We start from the raw sequence: 23,361 nt of genomic DNA, 5'->3' as shown, positions 1-23,361 counted from the left end.
TGGATTGGATTGTATTGACGCGTAGTGACGCCATTGTTGACTTGGCATGAATGCGACTCTAATAGTAATTGAAAATTAGAAATAGAAGCATTCTCTTTTTTCGTCGGTCCTCATAGGAAGGCTGAGTTAGGGCTAGGATACCTATAATTATAAACTATAATAATACGCATAAAAAGTTTTAATTGGTGCATTTTTGCTCCTATAAATTAGAAATATTAGAAACAATACAACAAGAAGCCTAATCATGATTTTCAACATTCCAGTTTGGTGGACAAACAATAGAATAACTTATGTAGGTTACTTGGATTTTCACTTTCGTCGTTCTAGTTTTTTTTATTCGTATTTACATATACTCGTATTTATGGTTTCATTTTATTATTAGCACACTTTTTTTCAATTTAGGCAAAATTTTCTTTCAATTAGGGGTTTACAAATGAAAAGATGTGACAAAAATAAATGAAAAAAGATAAAGAAAATACAAACTTAGCTAATGAATTTGACTAAAAGTGAAAACGAATCAAAGATAAAAAAAATGAAAAGAAAAAGTACATAGAGAGAGCTCAACCTCGAATAAACTACAAAAATTATTAGTGTAAATTGACCTGAATAAGTATAAGAAATCGAACTAAAATAGCATAAGATTCTCAAATAAATGACTTTATTTGTTGGTTCATATATTTAAATTGTAATTGGCCTTTCCTTGGGCTGATAGAATAAGCTAGCTTGTCGCCGAGGCAGCAAGAAGAATACGCTTATGCTTGTTTACCATTCTCATTATTAAATTCTTATAAAAAATAAATAATAATAATTAAAAAGAGAGAAGAAGGAAAAGGAAAAACACATAGTGGCATCGGCGAACACTCTTCACGCTTGTTTCTCGGTCTAATTGCTCCCTTCCATTTCCACCATCGATATTCGGTATTCGCAAATCAAAAGGCCACTTTATTTTTTCCTATTATTATATTTTATATAATACATCATTTTATTCAAGAGAGAGAGAGAGAGAGAGAGAGAGAGAGAGTCGGAGTCGATCATGAGTCATTGACAAGTACATCGCCGTTGGCAGATTTTCCCACAATACCACCAACTCTCTCTCAACTCCTCCTCCAAATACCAACAGAGAGAAGAAGAAGAAGAAATTCAGGGAAAAAATGGATCAGAGGCCCAAGACCAAGATCGTGTGCACCCTTGGACCCGCATCGCGGTCTGTTCCGATGGTGGAGAAGCTGCTGAGGGCCGGCATGAACGTCGCCCGCTTCAACTTCTCCCATGGGTCCCACGAGTACCATCAGGAGACCCTCAACAATCTCAGGGCCGCCATGGAATCCACCGGCATCCTTTGCGCCGTCATGCTCGACACCAAGGTCTGCCTTTCTTCTCTCCTTTCATCCTTCCGATCCCATCTGATCCGAATTCCTCGGATTCTCAAGCACACAATACAACATGCATTGCTGCTGCTTATTTGCTACTTTTCTGTTTGTATCTCTGTTTTGTTTGCTACTTTGATTGTTTTTGTTTGCTCTTTTTGTGTTTAGGGTTCACAGTTTTAATAATTTGTGTTTGATTTTTTCATTTTTAGAAAATTTGCTGACACTGACACATTCCCCCTTCCCTCACTCTCTCTGTTAATGGGTGTGCAATGAATTTATTCCCTCCCTTAGTTTGTAGGTTAGGACTTGGGACGCACATTTTTGGAAACTTTGCTGCCTAGGATTGCATTGGATTGGATTGGATTGAATTGGCCTCCATTTGTTCCTTCAACCTGCTTTGAATCGAGCGAGTTATATAATCCAATACAATCCTAGCCAGCAAACGATGACTAGAATAGTAGAATGATAAATAGATCACCGTCTACTCTAGATTCACTAATGCTAAATTGCTAATAGCACATACTAGTGCCCACTTTTACACAAATGGATTAAATTATGGAAGCTTTGATTAATTCCTGATTGATTGTTTGTTTATTTCTAAAATTCACCACCACAGGGTCCAGAGATTCGAACAGGGTTTCTCAAAGATGAGAAACCTGTCCAGCTCAAACAGGGCCAAGAGATCACCATCTCCACTGACTATACCCTCAAGGGTGATGCAAATATGATTTGTATGAGTTACAAAAAGCTGGCAGAGGATGTCAAGCCAGGGAGCATGATTCTATGTGCTGATGGCACCATCTCCTTTATGGTTTTGTCTTGTGACAAGCAAAAGGGTTTGGTTCGATGCCGCTGTGAGAACTCTGCAGTTCTTGGTGAGAGGAAGAACGTTAATCTTCCTGGGGTCGTTGTGGATCTCCCAACCTTAACAGAGAAAGACAAAGAAGATATTCTCAAGTGGGGTGTTCCAAATAAGATTGACATGATTGCACTATCTTTTGTCCGGAAAGGTTCTGATCTTGTGGAGGTTAGGAAGCTCCTTGGAAAGCATTCTAAGAATATCCTTCTCATGTCAAAGGTAAGCTCAATTATTCATGACAAGATAAACTGAGCCATTTTGGATTTTCTGCTTCTTTTTACTGCTTTTGACTATATAGAGAGAACCTAGTACAAGTTTGTCTTGCCTGGATTAATCAGTGATTGCAAATTTGTTACTGGGACTACTTCTTCTTGGTGCCATTTGGTATGCAAAGTATTATGAACCGATTTCTTTTTAGCTTAAAATCATGTCTAGAAAAAAGGGTTTACTGGCAGTGTGGCATTATGTGGATAGTTTTTTAGGGTTTCATAAAACTATGCAACTGTTAGCAATACTATTAACAGTTGAATTTCACCTTTTGTTTCCTTCCCTTGGTTCTTACTTGAAAATTTGACTGGTAGGTTGAGAATCAGGAAGGGGTGGCAAACTTTGATGACATCCTTGCACAATCAGATGCATTCATGGTGGCACGAGGTGATCTTGGAATGGAAATTCCAATTGAAAAGATCTTCCTTGCACAGAAAGTGATGATCTACAAGTGCAACATCCAAGGAAAACCTGTGGTCACGGCAACACAGATGTTGGAGTCAATGATCAAATCTCCCCGTCCAACTAGGGCTGAAGCTACTGATGTTGCCAATGCCGTTCTAGATGGCACAGATTGTGTGATGCTAAGTGGCGAGACTGCTGCAGGAGCATACCCTGAACTTGCAGTGCGGACCATGGCAAAAATCTGCGTAGAAGCAGAAAGCACCCTTCATTATGGAGATGTCTTCAAAAGGATTATGGAACACTCCCCCGTGCCCATGAGCCCGCTAGAGAGTCTGGCTTCTTCTGCCGTTAAAACAGCCAACTCGTCCAAAGCAGCTCTTATATTGGTCCTAACCAGAGGAGGAAGTACTGCAAAGCTGGTGGCCAAGTACAGACCTGGCATGCCTATACTGTCTGTTGTTGTCCCCGAGATCAAGACAGATTCATTTGACTGGTCATGCAGTGATGAAGCTCCAGCAAGGCATAGTCTGATTTTCCGTGGGTTGGTTCCAGTTCTAAGCGCGGGATCTTCTAGGGCCTCTCATGCAGAGACGACCGAAGAAGCACTGGACTTTGCCCTTCAACATGCCAAGACAAAGGGGCTCTGCAAGAACGGAGATGCTGTTGTGGCTCTGCACCGTGATGGAACTGCATCAGTGATCAAGATCTTGACCGTGAAGTGATGTTCATCCTTTCCTTTTTGGCGTTCTCAAAATTAGCCAATGACAATGCTTATGATTTTGACTTGGCTCGTTTAATATGTGTTTTTGGATGCGAAAACATCTACATCTACCGCCGTCATCAGTGTATGTGATGGGCAGGCTTTGATAGCTACATAATTTGCCGATATTGCGATATGGGACTTTATGCAATACGTTTACTAATAGGATCGTTTGCTGAACAATGCATGTTATATTGATGTTATTTAATCCACCGCTTCTACTTAATACCTGTACGACAAGATGCGGAGATTGAATTATGCATATGATACAAGTAGGCCTGGCATTTTAGACCCAACCCGTTAACCCGATCCAACCCGTTAATATTTGTATTTGGGTGGATGCTTAACGGGTCGGGTCGCTAACGGGTGAATCCGTTAACAACCCGTTAAATAACGGGTCACTTTGGGTCAACCCGTTAGACCCGTTAGCATCAGTTAGTTGAGAATATTTTAGTAATTTTAGTAAAGTCTTAATAACAAAAAATAAACTTTATGCAAAAAAAAAAAATAATAATTGTTAACGGGTGTTAACGGGTGACCCGTTAGCTTAACGGGTTGAGTTCGGGTGACCCGTTAACTTAACAGGTCGGGTTGAACCCGACCCAAACCCAATAATTCCGACCCGTTTACAGGTCTAGATACAAGTTCAGTTCGGTTCTCATGGCTTGGCTTCTAAGAGATAATTGAGATAATGAGACTAAGGGGTGGATTGGGAGTGAAGTGCTTAAAAAAAAGCACCCATGAAAAAAAGCTGTGAGGGTTTTAGGTGTTTGGTAAACTGAAAAAATGGCTTATTTTGGAAGCTGCTGTGAGAATAAGCTGAAATCAAAGAAAAAAACTCAAGCTGTAATTTGCAGCTTTGGAAAACTGACGTTTTTTCAAAGCACACGGAGTTACAGTGCTCCTTTAATGAAAAGACCCACTGTCAAACTGCTTTTTTTTTTTTTTTGCAAAAGCTCTTTCACAAAAAAAGTTTACCAAACACTTTATTTCACAGCCGCTTATTCTCACAGCACAGCCGCTTACTCTCACAGTAGTTTTTTTTTTTCAAAGCACAGCAATACCAAACCAGCGGCAAGAAGGAAAATGAGAAAGCAATTCACTCGCATATCACGTAACATAAGTTGAGAAAGCAATTCACTCGCATATCATGTATATATAGCAACATAAGTAGTTCTTGTGGTACTGGGTAGGAGGCCAAAACATCTACAAACGACCATCCTTCCTTTTAACAAACTAACAAACAAAAAACACAATTTGAACATTCCATGATTCACATTCAAGTAAGATACTCTATGTACACCAGCAGCGTAGCCACGTAATGGACAAGAACATCAGATACCAACTCAAATATTTGAAAAATATACTCAGTTCTCTTCTGTTTGAGAAGCGCTTCCGGTTCCATTTGCTGCTGCTGACGATGAATTTCCCCCACTGCCACCTGACTGAGATCCTGAGTGAGAAAACAGACTACTGAAAGGCCACGGAATTGAAAACCTTCTCCCGTTACCGTTTCTCCCATCCCCATCCCCATCTCCCTCTTCCCCACCACCACCACCACCAACATCGCCAATCTCTTCACTCTCCCTCGAGTTACTGCTATTCCTGGAAATATCTGAATCACGCTTTGATTCATGTGCAGGCAACTGGAACCTGCAAACCGGACAGGAACTATGAAGCTCCAACCATGGCAGAATACACCCGCTATGAAACTTATGCTTACATGGCATCTCTTTAGCTTCTACACCAACCTCAAAATCATCCAAGCACACTGAACACTGCATATTCTCCTTGATTGTCACAGCGGGCAGCGCTTCCACTGCCTCCTTTTGTGCTGGCGGAGTCCCATACCTATTAGGATCATTCTCTGCCAAATGTTCCAGCAACAAATCCAAACCAGGCCCAACAAAAAAATCGCCTAATGAACTGATAGGGGTGTGATTGTTGATTTGACCCTGATTCGAATCATAAGATCCCTGAACAATGATGGTTTGATTGAAAGGATTGATAAGAATTACACGCTCCCTCTCCCGTTCTCTTTCTCTCCCTCGATCCCTATCCCTATCACCCTCAGAATTCTCAGATTCAGATGCCAAGCCAGCTCGAATGCCTTGAAGCAGCTGTAGAATAGAAGCTGAGCTTCTCCTCCTCCTTCGGATGATTGATTCAAGTTCTCTGTCCAATTCCGTGTCTCCACCCTGGCGAGTCTCACCATCATCATTGTCATTGTCATCATCATCATCTTCATCAAAGTCTAGTCGTCTTAATCTATCTTCATCAAAGTCTAGTCGTCTTAATCTTCTACGACGACGGGGATTGTTCATCATGCCAAGCAAGATCGGAGCCCAGAGGGAGAGTGCTCGATCGGATCCAAAATCAGAGTCAGCGTCTTGATTATCCCTCATAGTGCCATTCATTTCCTCAATAAATCCGCTTTGGCATAAGGGGCATTTCATTTCTACTTCCATGATGGGATTTACTATTTCAGAACACCTGTGGCACCAATACCTTGCGGCAATTGCGTCCTCCATCTCTCCTTCTTTATTTATTTCTTCAGTCACTGTCACAATACCATATCAAAATCAATTACCAAAAAGATCAAGATTTTAGCCTGACTTCAGATCTAAGCCATCATAACAATATTGCCCTTCAACCCCCCAACACACACATAATTTAATTTTCAGGAATAATTCTACAACAAAATTCAGAATTTGACAGGTCCACGAAGCAGAAAATATGCAGAGCACCTCCGATGAACCACACAAAAGAATTCTTCTTCTTTTTTTCAGGAAAAGGAGGGGTAAAAATAAAAACAGAAAAAAAAAAAAAAGGAGACGGAGACGGAGACGGAGGAGAATTGAACTTTGATTCTTAGCAAAAGTCAACAAAATCGGAGGGGAGAAGACGAGCGAGGAACAAGAGCAAGAGCAAAAGCGCAGAGCTTGAGAAGTCAAATCGCTTTCCGGAATGGAACAAGCAGATGGGGGGTTTTATTGTAAAATTCAGGTAAGCAGAGAAGGATCTGGTATTTACCAACAAGAATTAATATTATAATTAATAATAATAATCAAAATTCAAGGAGAAGAAGAAGATGATGATATTTGACACGCAAACTGAACGTAAATAATTTGCCAATTACTTACCCTCCTCCTCCTCCTCCTCCTCCTATCTGTTACCGCAGCAGCAGCGGGAGGTCAAATTTTTTTTTTTTTTTTTGACGAAATAAATATATGAATGATAATTCAGAAAGAAAGATAGAAATCGAAGAATTGTACCCAAATGCTCAGCAAACAGAATTTTACGAATTCCTTGTTCGTCTCCTTCCTCCTTCGTTTTGGAGCTGCAAAAAAGAGAAAACTGAGGGAAAGAAGAAGATTCCACCAACCCTTCCCCTCTCTCTGTCCCTCTCCTTCTCTCTCTCCCCCTCCCCCCTTTGTCTATCCCATTCCCTTTCCAAGTTTCCAACTTGCTAATTTCTTTCCATTATTTTTATTTTACTCCTTTATTTTAAAAAAAATTGCAATATAAATGACTGGTCCACCGTTCGTTTATTTTCTTTCTTTTTCTTTGTTTTTGTTTGTTTGTTCCCATGAATTGGAATTGGATATATGTGATTTAAAATAAAAATAAAATATTCCTTAAACGCGTTGTGTGTGTTGGTGGCAGTCTGTCATTCATTGTTTTAGAAGACTCCCAGTCCCAAAAATCCCAATTCAATCCGAAGCCAATCGTTTGATTTCTCTTCGCTTCTTATTTTATTTTTCTTTTCCTATATTAAGAACCCTTCATATCCAATTTTAGTCTACCAAAATTAAATAACAGTGCTTTTCTTTTTGCTGGAAAAAGAAGTTGATTATTGTATGTGAATATATGCAGCAAATATAGTTTTTGACACGAAACAAAAATGAGCTAATTTTGCATTTGCGTTTAGATTGAAATTGGCAACAAAGAGAAATAGCCATTAAATTATACTCACACGGGAGCTTTGATTTTTAAATTAAGAATATGAGACATTTGGTGTCCTAATTAGATTTAATGTGAAGCGTCAATTATTTTAACCAATTTTCATCAGTATTTTTTACTAACATGTACACCTGGTAAGCATTCGATTATCTTATAATATAAAATTGTGTTGTGTAATATATGACGGAGTTGAATCTTAGTGTTTGGAGTCTAAAAATCAAGGTTTTTTTTATTAGCACCTCACATAATGTTGAATGCACCACACATTAAAATTTAATATTAAGTGGCTTATGTAACCTACTATGCAATGACAATTTCGACTTTATGAGGTTTAAAGAAAATAAGAAATTTCTAAATACACCCCAAATTACTTTTAATGTATTATTTATCTTTTTCAACTATTAAAACGCCTCTCACCCTCCACTCCATGTCTAACTATTGAAACTATAAACACGTTGATTGAGAAAAAATTTAACGAATGAAACACAATATCAATATTTTGGAAACTTCACATAACGTAAAATTTCGTATTTGTTATTATTTTAATTATTCAACGACATTGGTGATTATTTAAGTTTGCTTTTGCTTTCCATCTACCCAATTTCATAGGAGGCCAACCCAGCAAAGCCTTTTCCATTCTTATTCATCTTATAGGCTTTACTTGTGCTCTGTTAGATTCCTCCCAGTTGCTATTTTTTAGCAGAAATCCTCTTTTTTGTTAGCAAAAGGCTTAAGAGACAGAGAAAAGGAGATTGGATGTGATGACCCAATGAAATTCAAGCTCAACAGACCAGATTGTGGACTTCTCTTTTTAGAGAATGTTAGGGTTTTAATCCTAAGTCAATTTAATTTATAAAAAATGAAAATGAGTATTATAAGATTTAAAGAATGTTGGGTGTATAGAAAATGTGGGGTGTATGTGGAAAATATTAGATGTATGAGAATGTGGGGTGTAAGGGTATTATGAGAAAGTATGTGGGGTGTATTAAGATAAATTTTAATTGAAAAAACAAATGTGGGGTGTATTAAGTATATGGGGTTTAATCAACAATATGTGAGGTGTTAATAGAATAAGCCAAAATCAATCCATCTAAGCCTCTAATTGGTGTGTAAAAGAATCAAAGTGATTGGTTTATACGTGGTAGGCTAAGAAAATGAGTTAATGAAGACCATTGAATTTAATTTGTACAATCCAGATTAGTTGATCTTTAGGTTCCACGCATTAACGTCCAGAGCAAATCCAATTCTATATATTACCACCATGCATCTCAAATGAAATTAACCCATACTCTCCATTATATCAAATCTGTACATACTTTTAATTCATTGATCCAATTTGGTCATATAAAATTAAAGAAAAACTAATGAAAAATGCTTGAAAACTTTGCGTTTTAACAATAATGACAAAATAAATGGTAAAGTGAATAGTACTAAGATTAACTTTTTAGTGTAAAAATATGATTTTTCGTTAAAATTCCCTATAATTGAATTGAATAGAACAGATTATTATGGGAAGGTAGACAAATGACAATCCATTCAAATGGCCGACACGTCTTCTCATAAACAATTGAAGCTTATGCCTCATGGGCCATGAGTCATGGCCCCCTCCCCTGCCCGCTGCCCCTTTGACGTCTCATTCCTATTTCGTTACTTTCCACTCTCTCTCGTGTCAAGAAGCAAAAGCACATATCGTGAGTGAATCTTTTAGCATGGTGCTGAGCTTTACTGAGGGAAGGAAACTAACACGTAGCAACAAATCTGAACACGTAACGAAATTAGTTAGTTAAGACAGTGTGTCTCTCATAAATCCAAAGTTAGCCATTAGAAAAAAGGAATCTAGTAATGTCCTGCTGAGTGCTGGCCGGTGTGCCAGCCTTCGATTTGTCCCAAACTAACAAAACAATGTAAATGAAGGAGAATGCTCACTCGCCCTTCCAACCCACTATTTAATATATCAATATATTCCTCCCATATCCATGATTCGAAAAGCATCAATTATATTATTACACCAACAAAAAAAAAAGGAGGGGGCGATGGAAATTCGAAACCACCTTTTTCCTAAGCAAGAAGAACGAACAAGTCCACCAATACACTACTCCCTTCCATCCGCGAACTATCCAAAAATTTTGTGTCATAAATTTTCTACATGCGTACGTACTTGGGGACAAATAAACCTCTTGCAATTATGTAGCGAATGACATTGTAAGGGGGTGTAAAATCCAACAGAAAACAAAGCTCCATTGATAGGGTGAACAAATGCTATTAGGGGAACAAGAGGCAATTGCCTTCTCATGGTTCCTATTGTCAACTTAACTAACACCCACATGTCCGATTGCTGCGTTGTTAAGCCAACACGCTAACACGATTCCATATCCGACAATGTTCATACGCATGTACCACTGAACTTGGATCTTGATCCAAAGCTTTTGGCATACCAAACCAAACCACATGGACCATGTGCTTCTCCTTTTAACACTTTCATCTGATCAACATCTTCCCATCCTCATCCGGGCAAAATGAAAATGCAATTATATGTGATCCGACTGTACAAGGCCCACTCCCGAACACAATCTCGCCGCAGCGACTACACCATTTGAAAGATCCTCTAGACAACTAGCTAGGGGAGTTGATCCGTAAAGAAGACAGAGATGGCACACTCAAAATTAAACTGAACTAGGCTGGCTTGCTGCCTTCTCCTCCTGCGAGGTTTCAAATCGAGTTAGAAGCAGCAAAAATGACATTTCATCTGGATGAAATAATAATCATAACAGATTTTTATAATTAAAACAAAATCCTATTAACCAAAAGCGGGTAACAGTCACAGCCCCGATATGGACAGTCTAATATATTCTTCTACCATGCACAGAGCTATCTGACGACAATCTGCCCTGTACATGACTAATAGTTAAATGGCATATGTAGCAAAACGTGGTGGCTAAAAGAATGCATGAGCCACGAAAATTTTGGAATGTCTTGTTGAAAAGGAATTAGAAAGCAGCAGAGGAGCATAACTACTAATGAGGTAATAAAAAGGCCTTTGTCAGCTGGGTGACTAGTATCATTTTACACAAGATATATGGTGCTTGTACATGATACGAGTACGGGTACTGTTATATAACAACCACAAACCATCATACAATCAAATTTTGTGTAGAGAGGTGCACAAATGAATTATCCAAATTTCCAATTGAGAAATCTGTCTGTCAAAACCAAGAAAACAACCTCAAAACGCCACCCAACCAAATACTCAACGTAGATAAACATGTGAATCGAATATTTGGCCAGTTGGTGTTGCTGGGAGATAACAGAAGGGTGTGAAAGAAACCATGAGATCTTCTATATCAAATAAACTAACCAAATGGTATAATAGTGGGGATCACACCAGCGTCACCAGACATGCTACCAAATTTCATATAACTGGTCAGAAACATATTCATGGATACTTACATCTACGAACTGAAACGATCTGACTACGGATGGTTTTGTCTTAGAAGCTTCGACAGCAGAAGTAGATCCGTTGCCACTGCAATATTTTCCCTAGAGACAAATAACAGAGGTTTCAATTTAGTAACGGATGACGAACATTCGTTGCTGCCTTCTAACAGAAAAGAACAGTATTATGAATATCTAAGGAAACAGAACATATCAGCAGTTCCAACTTTCAAATACCAACATAAATCTCAGTAGTTCACATCATAGCAAAATGTAACACTCCAAACTAGGTGTTGCAAAAGTACACCATATATTCCTTTCATTCTTTCCCCAGGTTGATTACTGTAAAAACCATCACGCACAGAACCATAACAAGATGCAAAATGAAAACATTAGCATTCTTTTTTCTTTTTATTATCATGCGACTTCATAGACACCTAAGCCGAAGACACCTTAACATACTCATTCCTTCGAGTTAACCCTCAATGAAGTTAATAGAAAAATTAAATCCTTTACTTCTTTCCCAATTACCTTTCCATATTATGATTTCTGAATCTACCTAAAGGCTTTACTGCCAAAGAGTTCTTGGAACACACCATAAATGTTGTTCCTTTAACTTTACATACGGGTTTTCTTTCTTGTCTTCTTCCATGTACATATTTGTACAATCTCGCATTAGGTGGTTTTTGACAACCTCCTTCCTTTTAGATTATTATGACCATTATTGTTTATTTTGTTATAATTATATGTAGACGAGAATCAAGCTGGAATAAGAAGTGATAGTAATGATGCCCCACCCCCAACAAAACAAATAAACAAATAAAAATCAGAAGTGGAGGAAAACATTCTCACATCCCAAACAAGGATCTGAATAGAAGCCTTCTTACATCGTGAAATGCATCAGTGTATTTCTAATCAATATGTCCTATGCTTAAATCATGATGCACAAAGCAAAGTCAACAAACATTAGACTACAACAAAACTTGTGTTAAGAACATATTCATTCATTGGATGGATAGACACAAAAGTATTTGCAGAGTTTGTCTTTGATTTCTTGAATCTTTCACTATTCTATGAGCAAGTCTACATTTTTGTGATTGCATGCGAACTCAGATCAAAGTGGAGGACAGATCAAATTGCATAGAACCCCTCTTCTTCAATTGCCACACAAAAAGTCACAAAAGACCCTTCTTGTGGACACCACAGTGACTCAATTATCGAAGCCAATTTAGGCAAGGGTTTATGGGGTAGCACGGCGAGATCATCAACTCTTAACTCTTGCCTAGCCCATCATCCAACCATTATCCAATTCCAAGAAAAATCCGGCATGATTCTTTTGATGCACAGGACCTCTACTTATTTAAAGAAAATGTTTTGGGCCACCAGTGGCATTAATTCCCCTGGAAAATCGAAGACCAACATGCATGGTTGTCTAGAATCCAGACCCACTTACAGCAATTGATATCAAACCTTTCAGCCCCCTCTGCCAGAATGCAAATGTTAACAGAGCAGAAAACTTTCCCACAGTGAACATACGTCCAGAACAGACACATTACATCTCTTTTCAAGGAAGGCCAATTAGAATTTCATTCCTTAACAAGTGGGAAGCAAAATTTACAAATCACGAATATCAAGGAGAGCACTGTTCATGGTATGCAATCCTCATGTCCCCTTATGAATATTCTTGCCTCCAGGTGGACTTTGATGGTCATCTATATCTCACAGACCAAGGTACGTGTATGATACATTGCAACCCTTGAAATCTTAGTGCTCCAGCTACCTTCTCCATCACACCATTTTGAAGCTATACTAGACTTGATTGTTATAGTTTTCTTGGAAGAGTGAGACTCGTTAATCTTCAAAAAGAACTTTACTGTTGTCTTATAGATAGATATTCATAGAATCTTTCCATTAGTAAATTCTGACAACCACAAGTGGGACTATGTCTACATCCTTCATTATACCTATTCACTCGTGTCCCTACCTTAATCTTATTGTGAATCCCAAATATTAGGGTTTTAAAACTGTACTTCTCACCAAAGAGATAAAGAGAGAATAATTGTACGTCACTAGCCTCACTATATTTTATCCTACAATTGTATACTCCAACTTCTTGGTTCTTATATGAAAACAAAAAATTATGGAATCCTCACTTTTCCTATCTGCTGAGGTTAACATCCATGAAGATCGGTGGTGGAAAACTTCGGTTAGGTTTGCAATGATACTGACTGCTAAACAAAGTTTCCACCAATTCTAAAGTAAACTAAAATGAGGTTTTAGGTGAACATATACACGGGATGTGGTAACAACATGTGTTTCTTTGAATGAGCCACCTTTAAGGAAACATGGATTATATGAGATTTTAAACAGATATAGTGGGTGAAACCATACAGTTTGTAAATAGAAATACAAAAGAAGATGAAGATGCTCCATAGTAAGTTTGTTAAACTACAGATGCTAATAAAGTGAGGTGATGGCATATTCCAATTGTAGGTGCAAGAGAAGAACAATGAGAAATGAAAAATTGAGTAGGCATGTAATGAGAGAGAGAGAGAGGACTGACCTGACCATCTTCAAAGAGTGAGGAGTAATACGCAGGATCATAGATAGCGCCTCCTATAGCATCACTAGAATCTGAAGTTTGTCTGGGTACAACGGGAGTACTGGGACTCAAGAAACTATTTCTTAAATCAAAATCAGCTTCTCTAGGAGTTGCACTAGTGTCTACATAAGAAAGGCCCAACCTGTAGATCTGAATCCATAACAAGGAAGAGGATAACCTGATGGAAAAGCTGATAATTTGCATGGCCAGAGTGAGCTTTACGGAGAAGATGTACAAAGTTGTATTACTCCCGCGAGAAAGGTTCCTGCGCAACACCAAGTTACAAACACAAAAGCACCAGAATCAAGCATAAATATGTACATATACATACGTCAAAATGCAAAAGGGAAAATGTTGGAGGAAGTGTGAATTACCAGATTTCGTGGGTGAAGAGAATGAACCAGAAAACATCGAGGAAGATGGCGCAGACGAGAAGGACGGCATATGTGCGGCCGAGGCTCTGACTGCTGCTCTCGATTGCGACTAGGGCGAACAATGCAATGGCCAGATTTATCAGCAAAACCCCATTGTAGAGTGCACCCAGCGATCCCACCAATGCGCACCCAATCTATACATACATACAGACATGCATCAAGGGATCGATCTTTAATATTGTTATATGAATCAATCATTCATTCGTATTGATTTGGTTTTGTAATTGAAAGGAAGACGAAGTGAAAGGAAAGGAGAGGAACCTGAATGTAGAGGAGAATGACGGCCAATGACTGAAGCCTGTCGTAATCACGAAGCCATGGCTGTATTCGATCACGCAATGATTCACAAAGCATCATAAACACCTCCTACCTCCTATCCTCTGCCCCGGCCCCACCCTACGCCTCTCTCTCTCTCTCTCTCTCTCTCTCTCTCTCTCTCTCTCGCTAATCTTCTTCCTCCTCCTTTCTTTCTTTCACTGGTTATGCTTCTTCTGGTTATGATTCACAAAGGCTGCCGTAAACGAAAATTCAAATGAGCATTACGTGAATTGATGTAGGGGCCTTTAAGGGTCGGTCTAATTTCTCATTTGCCAGGCAGTTTGAGGCCAACTCATCCCTTCGTCTTCGTCTTCGTCTTCCTCCTCCTCGTCACTAACTTTTGCTAATTTTCTCTCTCGACTCAGCTTCGTTTCTGTTTCTTTCTTTCTTCCCCCTCTCACTTCTTTCTGCTTTCTTTTGTCCCCACTTGGCTAATTGGGTTTTGGCTTTGGCTTATTGGTAGTAAGTACACAACTCACTCTCCTCTACAAGTAGGCTGGTAACCTAATTTTACCAATTTTTTTTTACTCATTTGACCATTAGGTTAGGAAAACTTTATTTAGAGTGATGTATACACCCGACTTAAATTTTTTTTCCTCCTAAACTATCCATTTTGCTCCCAAAGTAATGTGAAAAAATAAAAATAAATTAAAACAAATATGAACCGATATCAGCCGATCACCCTGACTTCCACACCCTCCTTCCTCCTCCCTTATCTCTTTTTCTCCTTCCTACTACCAATAAAAGGCCGCTGCATCCTGATTTAGATTTGAAGAATCAATAATAATTTCAATTCTTCTTTGTTCAGTAATAACTTAAATGTTCAATAAAATACTTCTTGTAAAAATATCAATAACCCATTGGTTTCACGTATGAAAAAAAAAAAAATTATATATAAATTAATGAATTGTGATACAAAGAAAGAATAAAAGTAACAAAAAATAAATAAAGTTCATAAGAAACGTAGGATTGTGAATGGTTTATTGTATATTCATCAAGCTAGAGTTACAGCTTTATACAAAGGCTATACATCAGGATCCCTATTCTCTTGCTTACAAACAACGCTAATTATGAACTAAATAGGAAATCAAATAACTAAGAATCAATTTACAATATTGACTAATTATCCCGAGATATCTTCCTTAACAAAAGCATATCTCTTTTTTTTTTCAGTTCCTATTCTTCTTTCTATTTCTGAGAAAAAGGGCTTTCAAAATAAAGTAAAGGATTAATTCGTTTCGAATAATTATTTATTAAATTGGTGGACAGGAGTATACTTTGGATTGGAATCGTGTCATGAAGAGTATTGCCGGATCATTTCTACTAACTTGAAGCCCCAATTAGTATTCTTTGTTTGTATATTATGTAAAAATGTCGTTTTTCTCCATTACTAATCCTTTACATATGTTGTGTTTTTGACCATCCACTCATTTTTGCTCAATTCCCCATTATGCTAATACATAAAAATGACAGTGAAACTCAATACGGTTGATCTTTTGAACCCGTTTCAAGTCAGGATGACTAATCAACCAATCTTAGGGGAACCAGTGTCTTCTGTTTGTGTTTATTTCCACTTAACTCTCTAACTCTTATACATAGAAAATGAGAATCAATCTTTTTACTGCAAATTTATATATAAGTTGTTTTCTTTCACTCATATAAATATTTGATTTAGTTTATCGACCTGAATAATGAATAAAACAAAATTAAGATATCTACTCAATCCATTCCAACCCTTTCCTTGAAATGAAGGAATAAAACTGCCATAAAAAAGAAGCAAATGAAAGGCTTTCGTAAAAACTCTCGTAGAATCGAGAATGAAGTTTTCATTCTGTACATGTCAGATCATGAATTAGTAACTGCATCCAATCTCCAAAAAAACTCCAATTCTTTCGAACTTTCTATTTTTGGAATTAAATTTTTTACGGATTCCCCATGAATAGGAACAAACCTTATTCCATGGTATTTACATGAGATTCCTCTTTCTTATTCTTAAACAAGTTCCCAAGAGGGCTTAGTTGATCCACGGTTTATGTTTCATCTTTCGTTTCCTTTTTTTTTGTTTCAAGAAATATATCAATCAATGTCGAATTTTTTTCTATTAATTCTTTTCCGATCGAGATGTATGGATACATGCCATATGGCCCTATTCACCTATAGCGTACCATATCTCAATAGATTGGCGTAATTTTTCTACCGCTTGTACATTTCCATAATGATGGTGTTTTTCCAGAATATAACTTTGTTGTTCAACATCTTGGACTAGCCACCCCTTAGAAGGTATTGTTAAAAGATCATCAATTCCTAATGACATGGATGTAGCAGTGGCTTGTCGGAACCCCATAGTTTTTACTTGATCCAAGATGTGTGATGTATATGCCATTCCAAAGTGGTCTATTAATCTACTAATGAGTCGTTTAATAGCACTTTCATCTATCACTTTATTGTGAAAGACCAAATTGGCCCATTATACCATAAGTACCTCCCTATTCCGCTAAGTGGGGTTCGACATTGGATTTGAGTCAATGATTGGAAAACTTCCTTTTTCTCGATCTTGATTCGCATAGAAATTCAGAAACTATGGTCCTAGGTGAACTGCAAAAACTCAAAATGACACGGGTGTCATAGAATTACTTAGTTTAGATATCATATGATTAGGTACCATATGAGTAGGCTCGACAAAACCCTTAGATAGCTTCTTCGATTTCTCGATAAAGAGAAATATGACCAACTGTGGTTCGAACATATATACAATTTTTTTTTATACTTCTTACTATTAGATAGTGCCCATAAATCTCATGATAGATACCCAAAGATTCATAGTGAACTTCGATGGGAGTTTCTCTTGAAGTAATAACGCGTTTAACTAGTCACCACCAGAGCCACAATAGGCTATTTAAATTGATTCTTTTTTGTTGATAAGCTCCAATTGCATAATAAGAATTACAAAAAAAAATAAAAAATAAAAAATAAAAAAAGTTTCTTTGGTATACTTATAATTATTATCATCAATTCTTTTATTTTGATAATATTTGCAATTACATAGATTATACCTATTTGCACAAATTCCTCGACTAATTCCCCTCGTTAATACATGGAGCCCAATAATCATATCTTGAGTTGGTACGGAAATAGGATCCCCAATAGCTGGAGACAAGAGGTTCATATGAGAAAACATAAGTAAATAGGCCTCCGCTTAAGCCTCCAAAGATAAATGTACATGAACAGCCACTTGATCACCATCAAAGTCTGCATTGAATCTCGTACAAACTAATGGATATAAACATATTTAATCCTTGTTTATACATAGGCTTCTTTGGTACGAAATGAGCCACTTCAAATAGGTTCATAGCTCTGGCCTATAATTAATTCAGCATGGGCTACATCAGCCCCCAGTAGTTTACAAGATAAATTGATAAGTCGGGCTTTCCCGCCCCACCAGGAAAAACTGGTGGTTTCTTGGTCATGACCGGCTAAAGCTAAAGTTCCATTAAAGAGCGTTTCCACCGGGTAAAACCTCCTCAGGGAATATAAGGTTTTCATAAGGCTGATCTTGAGCCACCATCCAAGCATGTATACCTTCATTTAAGAGAATATTGTTGGTTTAGAAAGTCTCAAATTCAGGATCTTCTACTACATGGATTTTCTGAGAAACAAAATCATAGACACGTAGGTTCAAGGCCAGACCCACTACTTCAAGAGCACTCATCCATAAACCGGTTACTAGTACAAATAACATAAGGAAATGTAACCAATGTTTATTGGAAACAGCAACCCCAAAGATGTGGGACGACACTTCTAATGCTTTTTTTTTTTATACTTTAAAGTGAACTCAGTAGTAGTTCATTCACATAATGTCGCGATTGAAAAAAAAAAAGTATCGCACGATAAGATCAATCGAAACTGGGTTTTACATTTTATCTTTCCATATTACGAAGACCCATCTTTGTAATTAGGTCACGAAGGACGCCTTTGGGGGATTAAACAATAATGCATGCATCACAAATATTTATTGTATTGTTTTTTATTTATTCGTTGTTCCTCTTTCTTTCATTGAATAATATCTACTATTGTTACTTGTTATTGGGTGGCCAACCAATTCCTAACAAAAAAAGATTCCAACAAAAAACATCTTATACAACCACAAAACGTATGTTTTTAGATGTAACGTCTAATTGAATCGTAAGAATATGAGAATCTCCTTCATAAATTATTGGAAATCAACCTGTCAAATTCACATTTTACTGGATCTTCAGCTTCTACTGAAGAAAATCCTTATACTACAAGATTTTAAGGAATTTTATGTTAAATGGTACAAAATTCTACATCGACAAGCAACAATAAAAGAAGAAACAAATTATCTAACACTTCATTTCGATATTGATTGTGAAATTGCATTGTTGTGTCAGAATAAGGATAGTTATATTGATTGGTATACAAAGAAAAATAGTATATGTTATAAAACATTAATTAATCGGTTGGATATTCAGGAGTCAAAAACTTGTTGATTTTATAAAGGCATTTTGAATTAGTTGATATATTAGATGTTGAATTTTAATGAATTTTTTTTCGTTTTCAACAATTCATGAAAAATGAATCAAGAAAAAACCTATGAATATAATCTACAAGAAAATACCTCATGGTAGTCAATGTGGGCCCCCACCACCCATTAATGCATGGTATTCTTCGACTCATCATTACTCTAGAAGCCCTCTTTTTTCCGATCCAGTTCCTCCACCACCGCAAAACCCAGTTAGATTCAGCCATGATACACTTTTTAGTTATTACTCTCTTTCGGATCCAGGAAACAGCTCTCAGAGATCTTTTTTCCTTTTGGAAGATACATGAGCGAAACAATCAACCTATTGATATTGGAAGACCCAAAAGATTATTCCAATGTATCATTTTTGGCTCCAATGAAAATCATAGGTATAAGAAGAAGCCTTGTCAAAAGTGATAATGCCCATCCGAAAAATGATAAAACATACTAAAATGAAAGGCGAAACCTTGCGCTTGCATTTACCCTTTTTTCAAACAAAAAAGTACCATTCATTTTTAGAATTCAGTAGACAACAAAATTCTTATCTATATCAAAAACGAAAGAAAATTTTGGCTTCAAATTAAAGTCAAACAAATTCAATTAAATATTTGTTTAAATTAAAACATTATGAGACTAATTCAATTTATCTTTTATATATACTAGCCTCTCTGCACGCACTAACGTGCGTGCGAGAGGCATTTTTGCATCACTGGCGCTACGCGCCCCAAAGATGTGTTGTTTTAGATATTATTACATTTCTTAAGTGACTATTTTATAAATTGTGGGTGTGTGTCCATCACAACAATTTCTTATTATTTTCAATCATCTAACTTAGTATTTTTTGAACCCGCCCATTGTACAGAAAAAATGAAATTTATGAATTGCACACTAACCATTCCATTTTTTTTTGTTTTTTTTTTTCTTGCTGATTATTATGGTATGATCAACATGAAGGTTGGACCCAATAAGTGAAATAAAAGGAAAAACACAAAATGGAGAACAGAATAAATCTCTCCCTTTCTCTCTCATGCAAAATGTCAAATATCTACCCAAGTCCTTAAATTAAAAATTTCAGATTCATAAGTTTTTAGTCAAAGTTATAGGCTAGCTAGGGATGAACTCTTAATATATGAAGCAAATCAAAATATGGACAACATGTACATATGTAAACATAGTGTCTACGTGTGAAATCAAAGCCATGCTTGCCACCCATTTGCTTGCACTTAATGCTTTAGATTTTCATGGTTAATCTGCAAGAAATGATGATAAAATAAGAAGTCTAACTATAATGCACAATCCCAAATATAAAGGTTGTAAGCAATTCAACCTAAATACCTTTAACTTTGACAATTTTCTCACGGCAATACTTTTACTCCAGTTACTTACTGAAAGATAAATAATTTGAGATGGGTGTGATGCTTGTAAAACTGACAAAAAAATGCAATTTTATTTATATTTGAAAATTGAATGCAATTTGAATTTACAGTATACTTCCGTATGAAAATAAGAGAATACTTACTGTATTTAGAAAAGTTGTTTGGCAAAAAAATGCAATTTTATTTATATTTAAAAATTGAATGCAATTTGAATTTACAATATACTTCCGTATGAAAATAAGAGAATACTTACTGTATTTAGAAAAGTTGTTTGGTCACTATTAATCTTTTTCCTGCACCCATAAATTGTTTTTTTTTTATAATTCGAGATAATTAATTTGTAGATTTTTTTTTAATTTTATAATTTGAGATAATTAATTTGTAGAATGATATAGAGAATGTCATTAAAAATAAATAGGTAAGAAATGGTGTTGTACCTAATTTGTTGGACTTTATTCCAAATTCGTATGATGCGACGAGTTGTTGAAGATTTTAATTCTTATACAGGCTTTTTCATGCGCCACCTATATATTGAAGGAATATATAATGTTAGAATTTCTTGTAACAAATTTAATAAATAATTTAGAATACATACTGCTCATGCTTCTTCTTTTTCCACTTTTTGAGAATAAGTTGGTTTAGATCAGTAGCTTTTACTCCGACAGATATCTCCCAACCAGGTGTAAAAATAGAGACACGTCTGTTTGGGATCTTATCAATAGGCAGTTCCTTTTCCATTTTTTGTGGGTATTCTTGTAAATATCCTGAGAATGAAAACAAATATTTTTTTTTAATTTTCATAGCACATGTATAGCACATTAAGATAATCAAAATTGAAACTCGTAATTTGACCAAAATTTAAAAAACGCACAATGAAAATTTCAAAGAAGGAAGTTTAAAAAACTAAAATTGACTTAGAAATACTAAATACAAACTCATATATACATCCTGAAAGATGTAGTAGAGCGCATCAAATTCATCACCTAAAAGATGAATGGAAAAAAAAACTTAAAAACTGAAAAGGTAAATTTAGATTGATATTTACCCAAAGAGAAAGAAAACATTTGTGATTGGAGAGATTGGGATGCAAGCATGTGATATGGTTGTCCCACTGCAATAAAAATTCAATCACAAAATTGTTAAAGGTGTGTCCTTTTTACCCCATAATTCATAGAGTAAAACAACATATAATCCAAAATTCGAAAGCCTGCAGAAGACCTGCAGATGTTGCTATAAAAAAACAAACAAAAAAGACGGACATACATACACACACACACACACACACAGAGAGAGAGAGAGAGAGAGAGAGAGAGAGAGAGAGAGAGAGAGAGAGAGAGAGAGAGAGAGAGAGAGAGAGACTGCATAAAAAGAAAACTGAAGGACTTGAATTTTTTTTATTAGCAATCATCACAAATCCCGATAGAAAAATGAACTGAAGGACTTCTGCTCTTCCACCGCAACATATAAATTGGGGGGAAAAAAGGAACAAATATAAGTTGGAAAGAGTACAAAGCAAGAAATAATGAAGAGAAAATACCTGGAAGGCAGTGGAAGAGCAAAAGTAGGATTGCAGTGCCTTGCCAAAACTGGAAGAATTTCACAGCAATTCTTTCTACCTGAAAGAATTTCAAACGCCCTCCTGCAGATACATGGGTTGTTACATTTAGGATTAAATCATGAGATTAATGAAGAGGCCGAAGTGGAAATGGAGAAGGAGGAGGAGCTCCAAATTGCAAGCTGGAGACTTCCATACCTCAAACCGAAGGCGGTGTACTGTCTAGTAGTCCAAACCTTGATCCTTGATAAATTGAACTTCCTTCTTTCATCTAACAATCGAAAAATAGATAAATAAGGCAGTATGTCATCGCAATACAACACCCCTATACGTACACACACATACCAAAACAGCCTACATTCAGATTTGCATCATATCCTTGTTTCTAACTCTTTGGGGAATTTTCACAAACACCTAATAGGCAAGATCCGGCGAAAATGTATGCCTTAGCCTTTAACGTCATTGTTTGTTCTTTAAATTTTATTATTCGCATCATAAAATGCAGGAAAATAGAAAAAAAATGCAGGAAAATTAGTTAATGTTAGTGTAGTTAGCTGATGGTAGCATTCATGTGTTTAATTGCCTAGAAAATGCAGGAAAATGAAAGAAAAATATCTGAAATCTTCACAGAATTGTGCTAATATACTTCCATGTATGTGTGCGAGTGATTTTGTTACCGATTTATGTAGATTCTTAGCATGCAAATGGGTGAAACTGAAACCTGTAGAGAAAGAGTAGGGAAAGAAGAACAGAGAATATGGAGTGGTAGGCAGCGGTCAGAAAACAGAAAGAAAAGAGTTGTACGTGGAATTGTGGGAGGTTACAGAGTCTGTAGAATGAACGATTGTATAGAGAGGTTTGTGTGAGGAGGAAGTTTGATCAGAAAATGGGGGAATATAAGATAGACGTGGGTGGGTGGGTTGGTTTCCGCTGCGAATTAGTGAGTTTGAAAACTGTACAGAAACTGCCATGCAGTTTAAAAACTAACGTGCTAATCCAGCGACGATTCCGAAAAAGCCGAGGCGCGGGTGCAGGAGCGAAGCAGCGACGGTTGAAGATTACGTATCCAACACCATTGCAAACTCTCTAATTATTCTCCAGCCTTTCCCCACGTTTGAATTTCTTCTTTTTTTTGTCAAATTTTTTTTTTCTGTTTTATTTACACAAATGCCCATGAAACATTTAGTTTCATAATTTACTTCAGTTTTAATTTTTTTTGTTTCAAGGGCTTTTGTGTCCATATTTTTTTTTGTGAAGCCTTAAGACACTAAAACTCACTTCTGGCATTCTATTAGTAGAGATTTTGGTTTTCAAATGAAGGTTGTTATGTTGACTTGAAATGTGCACTAATTCTTTGAATCCGGTGAAAATAGGTTGATTGGTAAGTTGGGCTTGGCCCATATGCGTCGTCGTGAATGACGAGAGGAGTGCGAATGTAAGCCCAAAGCAAAAGCCGAAATGCCTCTTATTCGACAAAGGC

General features: G+C 36.7%; 3 protein-coding genes across 4 annotated transcripts; 1 reads left to right on the top strand and 2 right to left on the bottom strand.

Moving 5' to 3' along the window:
* Positions 1-808: 808 nt before the first annotated feature.
* On the top strand, positions 809-3,887 carry LOC126589368 (pyruvate kinase, cytosolic isozyme). Its single transcript, XM_050254645.1, has 3 exons — positions 809-1,364; positions 1,987-2,448; positions 2,811-3,887. Exons 1-3 carry the CDS (start codon positions 1,152-1,154, stop codon positions 3,621-3,623), a joined length of 1,488 nt encoding a protein of 495 aa, XP_050110602.1. The 5' UTR covers positions 809-1,151; the 3' UTR covers positions 3,624-3,887.
* Positions 3,888-4,785: 898 nt separating this feature from the next.
* On the bottom strand, positions 4,786-7,135 carry LOC126589370 (E3 ubiquitin-protein ligase SIRP1-like). 2 transcript variants are annotated; one of them, XM_050254647.1, is made up of 3 exons: positions 6,937-7,135; positions 6,805-6,830; positions 4,786-6,221 (listed from the first exon to the last, which is right to left on the bottom strand). In XM_050254647.1, exon 3 carries the CDS (start codon positions 6,190-6,192, stop codon positions 5,029-5,031), a length of 1,164 nt encoding a protein of 387 aa, XP_050110604.1. In that variant the 5' UTR covers positions 6,193-6,221; positions 6,805-6,830; positions 6,937-7,135; the 3' UTR covers positions 4,786-5,028. The 2 variants fall into 2 exon arrangements, with proteins under 2 accessions (XP_050110604.1, XP_050110603.1); XM_050254646.1 differs by lacking the exon at positions 6,805-6,830 and having other exon boundaries at positions 6,937-7,134.
* A 2,394-nt stretch (positions 7,136-9,529) lies between these two features.
* On the bottom strand, positions 9,530-14,896 carry LOC126589376 (uncharacterized). Its single transcript, XM_050254657.1, has 5 exons — positions 14,354-14,896; positions 14,033-14,226; positions 13,620-13,923; positions 11,072-11,161; positions 9,530-10,323 (listed from the first exon to the last, which is right to left on the bottom strand). The coding sequence occupies exons 1-5, from the start codon at positions 14,447-14,449 to the stop codon at positions 10,288-10,290; spliced, it is 720 nt and encodes a 239-aa protein (XP_050110614.1). The 5' UTR covers positions 14,450-14,896; the 3' UTR covers positions 9,530-10,287.
* Positions 14,897-23,361: the final 8,465 nt, after the last annotated feature.

Source organism: Malus sylvestris, chromosome 11 (genome assembly GCF_916048215.2).
Source record: "Malus sylvestris chromosome 11, drMalSylv7.2, whole genome shotgun sequence".
Lineage (NCBI taxonomy): Eukaryota > Viridiplantae > Streptophyta > Magnoliopsida > Rosales > Rosaceae > Malus > Malus sylvestris.
The sequence above is the reverse complement of the archived record's forward strand: the minus strand, read 5'-3'. Positions and strand labels throughout refer to the sequence as shown.